Source organism: Nicotiana tomentosiformis, unplaced genomic scaffold (genome assembly GCF_000390325.3).
Source record: "Nicotiana tomentosiformis unplaced genomic scaffold, ASM39032v3 Un00097, whole genome shotgun sequence".
Classification (NCBI taxonomy): domain Eukaryota; kingdom Viridiplantae; phylum Streptophyta; class Magnoliopsida; order Solanales; family Solanaceae; genus Nicotiana; species Nicotiana tomentosiformis.
The window spans coordinates 12216-23393 of record NW_027174656.1 but is presented as its reverse complement, the minus strand read 5'-3'; the positions used below and the strand labels follow the sequence as shown (position 1 = coordinate 23393).

The 11178-nt window shown below is 37.7% G+C and overlaps 2 protein-coding genes across 2 annotated transcripts; both read right to left on the bottom strand.

Moving 5' to 3' along the window:
* Positions 1–724: 724 nt before the first annotated feature.
* On the bottom strand, positions 725–4335 carry LOC138903871 (uncharacterized). Its single transcript, XM_070192446.1, has 5 exons — positions 3912–4335; positions 3154–3440; positions 2556–2704; positions 2047–2099; positions 725–846 (listed from the first exon to the last, which is right to left on the bottom strand). The coding sequence occupies exons 1-5, from the start codon at positions 4333–4335 to the stop codon at positions 725–727; spliced, it is 1035 nt and encodes a 344-aa protein (XP_070048547.1).
* Positions 4336–4619: 284 nt separating this feature from the next.
* Positions 4620–6507, bottom strand: LOC138903870 (uncharacterized). Its single transcript, XM_070192445.1, has 4 exons — positions 6053–6507; positions 5649–5806; positions 4831–5012; positions 4620–4685 (listed from the first exon to the last, which is right to left on the bottom strand). Exons 1-4 carry the CDS (start codon positions 6505–6507, stop codon positions 4620–4622), a joined length of 861 nt encoding a protein of 286 aa, XP_070048546.1.
* Positions 6508–11178: the final 4671 nt, after the last annotated feature.

The window sequence follows — 11178 nt, the reverse complement described above, 5'->3', positions numbered from 1 at the left end:
ATCATGGGTTAATCATCATAGATCAAACTAAGAATTTTAACCATCAAAGAAATATAAACAAACAGTTAGAGAAAAAGACAGTGAATTTCATTGATGATTGATAAGATTCTACCACAAAGCATAAGAAGAAATAAAAATACTGGAAACATGAGCAAAAGAAACAAAAAAATCCTGAACTGGGTCACTGGTTGATCTACACTGGGCTAGGAGGCTTAAGGCTGGGAAGAACTAGGTGCTTGGTTTTTGGCTTGGAGGAGGTTTAGCATATTCTGAAGAATGCCATCATTCTTCTCATTTTCTCTTGCCAGCTTAGTTCTGAGAGCATCTCTCTCAGTCTCTACCTCTGCCAACCTCTTCTTCAGCCTCTCAATCTCAGCATCCTTAGCCCCACTTTCTTGTTTGCCCTAGCAGTGTCAGGGGTTTTAGCCTTTGAACTTCCTTTCTTATTTTGATTATAACTCTCAGTCACTCTTTTCAGTAGGTCTACGAGGGTTTTTTGTTCAGATGAAACAGGTTCATCTCTATTTTTCCCAAGTTGAACTAGCCCTTCAGCAGCTTCGCCAGACCCACTTTCCCCTGTTTTCTTTAAAATTTCCTCTACTCCAGCAGATTTTTCTCCCCAAACAACCATTGCATATGTGTCTTTGGTTAAACTGATAGGAGTGGGTGAAGAATCAACCACTCTTTTACCCTTTCCCCTCACAGCACTCCTAACTCCCTTGCTCTATTTTTCTTGTCCCTTTTCATTTTTACCACCAACTTTTCCAAACTCTGTAGTTTTAACACCTACCAGCACAAACCTATTCTCCAAATTTGTAGCAACTTCAAAAAAATTTCCAGGAGTAACTATAAGGCCAGAAGATACTTATTCAGTTTCAGAAGAAACAATTTCTTCCCCTTCAGTAGCAGATTTGAATGATTCATCAGATTTCTGGTGTTCTTCTTCCCCCTCAAGAAGTGGTTTCTTGTGGTAGTGATGAAAGGTTTTCAGGAATGTTAGCCATTTATGTGCTTGGGTATGGAAGAAAAGAGAGTTGGATTATGTTTGGAAGATGAGGGAAGATGGAGAGTATTTTGACGGCTTGAAAGAGATAAAGTGAAGAAAGTAATAATGCTGATCAATTTAAATGAGAGGTAATTAATGGGTAACGATAGCTTTTCAGACTTTTAGAAGTCTAATCAAACTGAATTTTAGTTTTGAAAAGACGGTGGAGTCTATCCCTAGTATCTAGATACTTCAATTAGGTTGGGACTCTTTTTAACGGAACTAGTTCACTTGTAATGGATAAGTCCAAAAGGAGTTTGGAATTAGGTAGCATTTTGATCGTGATCCAAATATTATTATTTCAAATTATGCAAAGTGTAGAAAACATACCGAGTAATCTTGATGAACCAGGTTCTTCACTGAGATTCTCTTGTGTAAGTCTAAATTTGTCAAAATAGAGAAAATATCATTAGAGATTAATGAGTCATTTTAACACATGGCACAAGAGTATACTATTGAAAGTATGAGAATGAGCAAAAATTAATCTAATTATATACACAATTTCCAGATTTTCTAACCATTATTTTTCATTTTGTTTTTGTTGTGAATTCTGAACTAGTCCTTTTAGGTGATCTTAATAATCCCTAATTCTAACTTGTTCCTTTTAAAGTGATCTCTACTTAGGGCTTTTGTGAAAATGTCAGCTATTTGCTTGCCAGTAGCACAAAATTCCACAGTGATCAAACCCTTTTCATAGTTATCCCTTAAAAAATGATGCCTAACATCTATGTGCTTAGTTCTATTGTGATGAATCGGGTTCTTGGTCATACTAATTGCACTAGTGTTATCACAAAAAATGGGAATACAACCAACATCAATTCCAAAGTCCATTAGTTACTGTTTTATCCACAACAATTGAGCACAACATGAAGTACTAACAACATACTCAGCTTCAGCAGTAGATAAGGCCACTGAATTCTACTTTTTGGTAGCCCAAGATACAAGATATGAGCCAAGAAAGTGTGCCATACTTGAGGTTCTCTTTCTATCCACTAGAAAACCTGCATAATCAGTATCAACATATCCAACCTGAAATCTTACACAAAGGCCTATACTGAAAACAATGTCAGGTCTACTAGTAATAAGATACAACAATGAGCCAATCATTCCCCTATACAACTTCTGATCAACATATGAACCAGGTTCATCTATATCCAACTTTGTAGCTGTTGCAATAGGAGTGTCAATTTATTTGGAATCTTCCATTTTAAACCTTTTAAGAAACTCTTTTACATACTTCTGCTGATGGATCATAGTTCCATTTGAATTTTGTTTAATTTGTAAGCCTAAAAAGAAATTAATCTCACCCATCATGCTCATTTCAAATTCACTCCCCATTAGTTTATCAAATTCTTTACTTAACTTATCAGCAGTTACTCCAAAGATTATATCATCAACATATATCTGAACTACTAAGAGATCTTTACCTTTTTCTTTCAAGAACAAAGTATTGTAAATTTTACCTTTCTTGTAGTCATGCTCAAGCAAAAACTATAATAATCTTTCATACCATGCTCTTGGAGCCTGCTTGAGCCCATAAAGTGCTTTGTCAAGTTTGTACATATGATCAGGACTTTCCTTGCTTTCAAACCCCGGAGGTTGCTTGAAAAACACTTCTTCCTTTAGATAGCCATTGAGGAAGGCACTCTTGACATCCATCTGGTGAAGGGTGAATTCCATGTAAGCAATAAGGGCTATGAGGAGTCTTATTGCTTCCAACCTTGTGACTGGAGCAAAGGTTTCATCATAGTCTATGCCCTCCTCTTGGCTATATCCTTGAACCACTAATCTTGCCTTGTTCCTTGTAATTGTTCCATCTTCATCAAGTTTGTTTCTGAAGACCCATTTTGTGCCAATTACTGATCTGTCTTTGGGTCTTGGTACCAGATGCCAAACTTAACTCCTTTCAAATTGGTTGAGTTCATCTTGCATTGCATTTACCCAGTCTGCATCCTGCAAAGCCTCAGCAACATTTTAGGTTCAATAAGAGATAAGAAGGCATCAAAAGCACAAAGATTTTTTAATGAAGATCTGATTTTGATTCCAGAGGTTGGATAAATGATTATTTTCTCAATGGGATGAGAACTTTGATACTTGTAAGATTTTACAACCAACTGGTTTCCCTTTGATATTCCTTCAATGCTTTGTTGCTGTGGAACATGTTCATGGACAGGTTCCCTTGAGGTTTGAGAATCATTTTCTTTTTGTTTTATTCCCCCTGTCATGTTGCCTTGGGTTCCATCAACTGTTCCATCACCTGTTCCTTCCTCTAATGCAGCTTCAGTCTGGGTTGTCGTTTCATTTGAATTTCTTACTAGCCTAGTTGCTTCATCATCTTGTTCCTGCCTCTTAGAAAGAATGTTAGCTTCATCAAAAACCATACGAACACTTTCTTCTACACACGTAGTTCTTTTGTTATAGACCATATAAGCTTTGCTATGTGAAGAATATTCCAAGAATACTCCCTCATCACTTCTGGGATCAAACTTACCTAGGGAGTCTTTACCATTATTGTGCACAAAACACTTGCATCCAAATGCCCTAAGATGGGATATGTTTGGTTTTCTCCCTTTAAGTAACTCATAAGGAGTCTTCTCTACAAGAAGTATGGTCATTCACCTATTTATGATGTAGCATGCATTATTTACAACTTCTGCCCAGAAACTACGGGGAAGTTTACTAGAAAGAAGCATAGTCCTAGCCATATCTTCAAGTGTCCTATTCTTTCTTTCAACTACTCTATTTTGTTGTGGAGTCCTAGGAGCAGAAAAATTATGATATATGCCATGCTCATCACAAAATTCAGCAAATTTAGCATTTTCAAATTCAGTGCCATGATCAGACCTAATTGATGCAAGTTGATTACCTAATTGTTTCTGAGTTTTTCTAACAATAGAATTGAACATGTCAATTGCTTCATCTTTAGATGTTATAACCAATGTACAAGTAAACCTAGAGTAATCATCAACAAGAACCATCACATATCTTTTAATACCTTTGCTTAATATTCTCATTGGACCACAGAGATCCATATGGACCAGTTCCATTGTCCTGGTGGTGCTTACCACTTTATTGCATTTAAAAGAGGATCTTACATGCTTCCTCCTTGCACAAGCCTCACAAACTTTGTCTTTCTTGAACTTGATGTTAGGCAACCCTATCACTAGGTCCTTGGAAACTAATTTGTTGACTTGACTCAGACTTGCATGTCCAAGTCTCCTGTGCCAAAGGAGGGGATCATTGTCCAACACACTTAAGCAAGTGAGTTCATTTTCTGAAAGTGTGGACATATCCACAATATATATATTGTTCACTTTTTTTCACTACAAAACAATCTTGTCAATAGTAAGATTAATCACAAAACATTTGGTAGAGGTGAATGCTACCAAGTTTCCTCTATCACATAGTTGTGATATACTGATTAGACTGTATTTTAAGCCATCTATCAAGTAGACATTCTCAATAGAGTGAGAATCAGTCTTAGCTACCTTTTCAACCCCAATGATCTCACCTTTCTTCCCATTTCTAAAGGAGACATTACCACATTTGAGGTCCTCAAGTGAAAGGACTTGCTTCATGTCATGTGCTTTGAGCAACCACTATCCATGTACCATATTTGGTTGCTCTCCTTCACTTGGACCTGCAAAAGGAAATCAGGGTTTAGTCTTAGGAACCCAAACTAGTTTGGGTCCCTTTCTATAGGCAAAAGGATGAATCAGATTCTTTTTGGCCCAACTTGGTAACCTATTCTTCCCTTGAACAAATTCTTTGTTCTTTTGGCTTGCCTTTTCTTTTGCATTGCATTCACTTTTATAGTGACCTGTTTTACCACAATGAGTACAAATCTTGTTCTTAGGAAGTGTAAGGCTTGCTATTGGGATCCCATTTAGGTGGCATATTCCCAAAGCCGAGTCCTCTTCTATTGCTACTATGATGTTCCTATAGCCATGAAAGTGCATCGGAAGACCTGTTCCATTTACAAGTCCTGTCTAGTTCATGCTTGACTTTGCCTAGATCCTCTCTCAAAATTCTAACCTTCTCATCCTTCTTATACAATTCATCTTTTAGTTTACCAACATTTTCTTCTAGAGTGAGTTGTGTGCAATCAGTTGTCTACTTACTTGTTCCTAATTTCAGTTTTAGGTTTTCAAATCTAAGTTCTAGGACATTTGATTCAAATGCATGAACCTGGTTCTTTAATGCAGTATTTTCACTTATAGTCTCACTAACCCTAAGTTCCAGGTTCTTACACTTTGCTTTCAAAATCACGCATTCCTTAGACAACTATTCGTTTTCATTATTTACATCCTCATATTCATCAATGAAATCTAGAAGTAATTCAGATAGCCTTTCTTTAGACAAAAAATTAATCTTGTCTTTGAAATGAATTACACTTACCTCAGATTCCTCATCAGATTCTCCAATGGCCATAAGTGCTTGTTTATCTCCATCTTCATCATCTGAGCTTTCTCCCCAAGAAGCAACCATAGCCTTTGTTGATCATTTGTTCTTCTTGGGTTGAACCTGTTTCTTCATTCAGCTCTTTCCTTATTCCATTCAATTTCCCATTGTGGGAAGTTCTTGATGTGGTGATCAGTCTTACCACACTTGTAGCATCCCTCATTGGTTTGCCTTTCAGGAGCCTTTGGTTTGATGTAGCTTCCACTTCTTGAAGGACCTTTTCCTCTCTTTAGGTACTTCTTGAAGTCCTTTGTTATCATAGCCATTTCATCATCTTCTAGATCATAACCTTTAGTGATTCTGAGTGCCAGGCTCCTTTCCTTCTTGGGTACATCCATCTTAATGGTTTGCCTTCTAAGTTCATAAGCAGTGAGATTTTCAATTAGCTCATCCAACTTAAGAGTGGCAATGTTCTTTGATTCCTGAATAGTAGTAATTTTGCTCTCCCAAGTAATTGGCAGAACCCTTGTCAAAATCTTCTCAACTCTGTCTTCTTCAGAAATAATCCTTCCAAGAGACTTAAGTTCATTTGTCAGTGTGGTGAACCTTGTATACATCTCTTGTATGATTTCCCCTTCATTCATGGTGAAATTCTCATATTGATAATATAGTAGTGTTCCTCCAGACCTCTTAACTTGAGGTGTTCCTTCATCGGCCACTTGCAAAGTGTCCCAGAATTCTTTAGCAGTGGTGCAACTTTGGATTCTACTATACTCATCTGGACCGAGTCCACAAACAAGCCATTTCTTGGCATAAGCATTCTTCTCCCATTTTCTCAAGTTGTCGGCAGTGCAGTCAGCTCTTGTCTTTTCCACCTCTTCTCCTTCGGCATATATCTTCATGGTAGCCAGTGGGCCATCTGTGACAATGTCCCATAGCTCATAGTCTTCTCCTATGATATGATCTCTCATCCTGTTTCTCCACCAAAAGTAATAATGGTCATTGAAAAGTGGTGGCCTAGCAGTGGATTGCCCTTCCCAGTTTTCAGGTGGTGCACTCATCTCAATCTTATCCTAAGGTGTTAGCCTCTTCAAGGATAACCCGCTCTGATACCAATTGATGTTTTAACTTCAATACCACACAAGAGAGAGGGGGAGGGGTAATTTGTGTGGTGTCCAATTTTTCGCTTAAACTGATTATGGAAGGACCTGGTTCTTCTAAGTGTTCCTTAATCTAGTATTGCTGAAATAGTAAATGCAGAAAGTAAAGAACACAAGTATTTACGTGAAAAACACCTGGCTCAAAAGGAGAAAAATCGACGACCTACTTCCCAGTAGGATTTTTCCAAACTCTTCCACTAAATCACTGAGTCAAAAAATGCATTTACAAAACACTTTTGTAAACCTATGATTAACTCTAATCCCGTTGTTGCAAACATCCTCTAACTGTTGCGACAACTTCAAGTTAACTCTAACTTGAATACTCTGAGTACCTATTACAATTGCCTCTAGATAAAGCTGAAAGGTACAATATGAAAACACCTACTACAATTGAACTAGAATAAAAGACAGACACTTGGAGCTGGTTCTTCTATTTGGTTCATGTAGCTTCAGGTTTGCACACTTGAATCACACACGAATTGCTGCAAAATGCCTTACTATTTTGCTCTCAATTCACATTTAACTTTTGCTTTTGTGCATCCTTGTAGAATGAAAACATATTGCGATTTATAGAGTTAGTAGAGTAGAAAATAACTAGAGTTCTAATGCTACTCTTCTTTGGTGGAAGAGATCTAATTGATTTCAACTTCTAACTCCTCCCTTATCTTGGATAGTGTTCTCTTTGAGTAAGGAGTCCTTCTACTTCTCAATTATACAACATTTTCGATCAAGAGATATCAATTATACAGAGTTAAGCTTATATCCTTCACGCGCTTTCCACATACTCGAATCTGCCCGTGTCTATGCACACAAGGGATGGACCTGGTTCATGCCTGAGTATCCTTTGTCAATCCTCAAAACTAACCTTCACTTAGGCCAAGAAGAGAGGAATCAGAAGTGAAGTTACTCATAAATTTGATCCAATTGATTTCAAATCTTCGTCTTGAGTTAAATTATTCAAGAAAGAGTGAAAGGGTCCAAGAGTATAAACCGCTGGGAACATGGTCGAAATAGGCTTCAGAACATCAATTTCTAGTGCATCGAAAGTGTTCAAAATGAGTGCTGAGGCTTTAGGAATTTTGTCCAAGATTTCTTCCATTATAAATTTGATTACCATATAGCTAGGTTCGTCGACTGTGGCTCTAATGAAGCTTGGCAGATTTTTAAGACGGATGCCTTCCATGCCTGGTATCCAATCTATAGTGGTGTCTAAATGGCCGCTGGTCAAATAACTATGATCTGAAATTAAACCAATAAAAAGAAACTGTAACTAATTTCCATATTGAAAAAAACTGGAAAAGAAAAACTACAATTATCTTCCAGATATTTATAGCTGGATAGCTAAAGAATAAAGTTTCATTTCAAAAAGAACTGGAAAAGACTATTAGACTAACGTAATAGTTAGTACAAAAAGTTCAAATGGTGTGACTAATTGTCATTGAATTGTACTCCAATTAAGTTCGTATTTCCACAAAACATTGAAAATATGAAACATAAGGAAAATATCCACATGGGTTCTCCAAATTGTTGAAGGAATTAAAAAGGAAAAAAAAAAAAAGAGAAGTTGTACAAGGGATGATATGAAGTACTAATATTTCAGAGTATTTAGCTTTTATGCACTGCTCAGTAGAAAAAGATTTTATCCTATCAGCTAATGGTGTAAATAGGTTGGTTGATTCGGATTTTTTAATTACCAAACCAAACTAATGGTGTCGGATTTTTAAATCTATAAACCAGTCAAACCAACAAAGTCGGATTTTTTAATCTCGGGTTTTTCAATCACGATTTTCGGGTTTAACTCAGATTATCGATTTAGTACGGTTTATCGGTTTTCTTTGTACACCCCTACAATTAGATATGTAAACCAAAACTACGTGTAACTATCCATAAAAAATGAAACTATTTAAACGAAAACTACGTGTAACTATCCATAAAAAATGAAACTATTTAAAGCATTCTAATTTTGCTTTCATACCTTTTAGTGGACAATAACCTTCTTCCACAAGTTTAGGATACTGTAAGAAAGCCCATTAGGCACAACCACTAGCAGTCCAAAAGGCAACATTAGGAATACCTAATTCCTTAGAAACTTCATGAGTGAAGCTCATGCCAGCATCAGAAACTGTGCAACTAACAGGAGGAAAATTATTGTGGTTTGTGGGTTCAAGCGAGCTTGTTCACTTATATAGAACAGCCAATACACTCGGTTGCGTATTGAAAATATTAAGTAACTACTCCTATCATGTTAAGTAGTACAGTAAAAGTTAACTACAGTAGATTGTTCAAAGGCAGCATAGGTATGTGACTTGAAAAAGATTATAATGTAAACTTTAGATATCAAGGTTTAAATTTGAATAGACAAAAAAAATATTAGGTAATTTCTTTACATCTATCTAAGCTTGTTTGGTAGAGTTTCCTTTATCCATTTTGGTGGGAGATAGCAAAACTCCGTACAATAGTCGAGATACATGCAAATTGGCACAAGTGCACCACCATTGAAAGAAAGTTACATGTCACAGGCTATGGAGAAAATTTTTATTAAACAGTAATCAAATAGTCCAGAGCATAAAATTGACCTTTTGCTTTTTACATTTTCCATAATATTAAGTTTACATAACACAGGTTTAAATTTCAACTAATCAAAGCTTAACTTCCGGTCAGATCCGGATTGCTTTGCTCGTGTATGAATCTATAAATCAATTGTGCAGAATAGAGTCAACTTCGTACAATTATTTTTTTAGTCATAATCACTTTGGCGGCATCAGCATTTTTTTTTCTTTTTCTGGAGCATCATTTCTTTACCAATGCACAACGTTAACAAACAAAAGAGTAAATATATTATATTGTATACGGCTAAACCGAGGCTAATGAACACCCCGATTTTCCAGCCAGGCAAATGAAGCAAGGACATGACTGCAAGGAATCGGAATCGAAGCCAGGAGCCTCTCGTATCAAGGCCCGAGCAAAACACCTTCTCTCGAAGCCATCGAGACCACGCCCCCGGGTCCGGTTCGAGTTCCAAGACCTAGGAGAGCATTATTAAACGACCATGCACGATTAACAAACGGTCGTGATATCCGTGTCCAACCGGATATCACGGTGTGAATCTCGGCCCGTATCGACAGCAGATCAGTGATTAGCGAAAAGGAAGATTTTTACCTTTCTTAGAATTGTGCCTAGGGTAAAACTCCCCTACTATATAAAGGGCAAGCGGATTATTCAATAGACACACTGTAACACGCACATCAAGGCAATGTACATTTATTTTCTCTATTTCTAAAGGTCATTCAATGTTCTTAATTTTGTTCATAATTTTTCATAAGTGTTTGGCTTTGAACCGAAGGCAGGCTAACTGTTAGGCTCACAACTGAGCTAAGAATCGATACTACCACTGGTTTGGCAATTTATTCTATCTTTAACCTGTTCATCCAACGTTATTAATCGCTTGTATTGAATTAGTCCACATATCCTTAAAACCCCGTATAAATTCAATTATTATCCATTTTTAAGGGTAAACAGTTTGGCACTCACCGTGGGGCTAAGGATAATAATGGTAATTTGATACAAATTTCCATAATACACTCTATTTTACGCTTGTTCTTTGAGATTTTAATTTCAGGTCAACCTAAAAATGTCAAACTCTCAGTCTACTCATTTGAACATTGACGCCGAATCTTGCCATCACGGCGAAAACAACAATATCGTGCCTAGCAACAAGGTACCCCCTGCCGATCCCAATGGAGCCCCAGTTGCAAACCCAGTTGACGCCAACTCGCATGTGGCCAACGACGTTAACCTGCCAACCAACCCTGAGAAGAGTGTTCACGGAGGAGCCCGACCTACGACTCAAGGTACGCCCGAAGGTGAAGGCGAAAGAATCAATATGCGGGTGATCTTCGAAATTTTATAGACCCAACAAGCGGCGATAGCACAACTACAAAATCAAAGCCTCGCCCCTAGCAGAGTTGAGCCTGAACCATCCCAGCAAAGCACCCGAAGGAGTGATCACGCCACAGAAAGGCCGGGTGAAGTTGAGCCCCGGGCCAACCCCAAAATAATTAAAGATGCTTGAGGAACTGACAAAGCGGGTGGAATCGGAGGATAAGAAAATTGAGGCCAACGACAAAAAAGTGGAGACCTATAACTCCAGAGTCGATCAAATCCCAGGAGCACCCCCGATATTGAAAGGCCTGGATTTAAAGAAATTTGTCCAAAATCTTTCCCTCCGAGTGCGGCACCAAAGGCATTCCCGAAGACGTTCCGCATGCTCGAAATCTGAAGTATAATGGAACTACATACCCAAATGAGCACGTGACCTCCTATGTGTGCCATCAAGGGAAATGACCAAGAAGATGACGAAATCGAGTCGGTTTTGCTAAAAATGTTCGGGGAAACCCTATCCAAAAGAGTAATGATATAGTATCACAACTTACCCCCAAATTCTATTGCTTCGTTTGATATGCTTGCAGACGCCTTTGTGAAAGCGCATGTCGGGGCCATCAAGGTTGAGACGAGAAAATCGGACATTTTCAAGGTAAAACAAAGAGATCACGAAATGCTTAGGGAATTCGT

What these genes read in the sequence shown, in the direction of transcription:
- LOC138903871 (XM_070192446.1), bottom strand. Translation starts at nt 4,335, where the DNA reads ATGTCCACACTTTCAGAAAATGAACTCACTTGCTTAAGTGTGTTGGAC. An exon ending in CAAAGGGAAACCAGTTGGTT is followed by an intron (nt 2,705 to 3,153) that starts GTAAAATCTTAC and finishes ACCCTTCACCAG; the next exon opens with ATGGATGTCAAGAGTGCCTT. An exon ending in TGTTGATACTGATTATGCAG is followed by an intron (nt 847 to 2,046) that starts GTTTTCTAGTGG and finishes CTGGCCTTATAG; the next exon opens with TTACTCCTGGAAATTTTTTT.
- LOC138903870 (XM_070192445.1), bottom strand. Translation starts at nt 6,507, where the DNA reads ATGAGTGCACCACCTGAAAACTGGGAAGGGCAATCCACTGCTAGGCCA. An exon ending in ATACAAGAGATGTATACAAG is followed by an intron (nt 5,807 to 6,052) that starts GTTCACCACACT and finishes CCTGGCACTCAG; the next exon opens with AATCACTAAAGGTTATGATC. An exon ending in AATGCAATGCAAAAGAAAAG is followed by an intron (nt 4,686 to 4,830) that starts GCAAGCCAAAAG and finishes TTCCTTTTGCAG; the next exon opens with GTCCAAGTGAAGGAGAGCAA.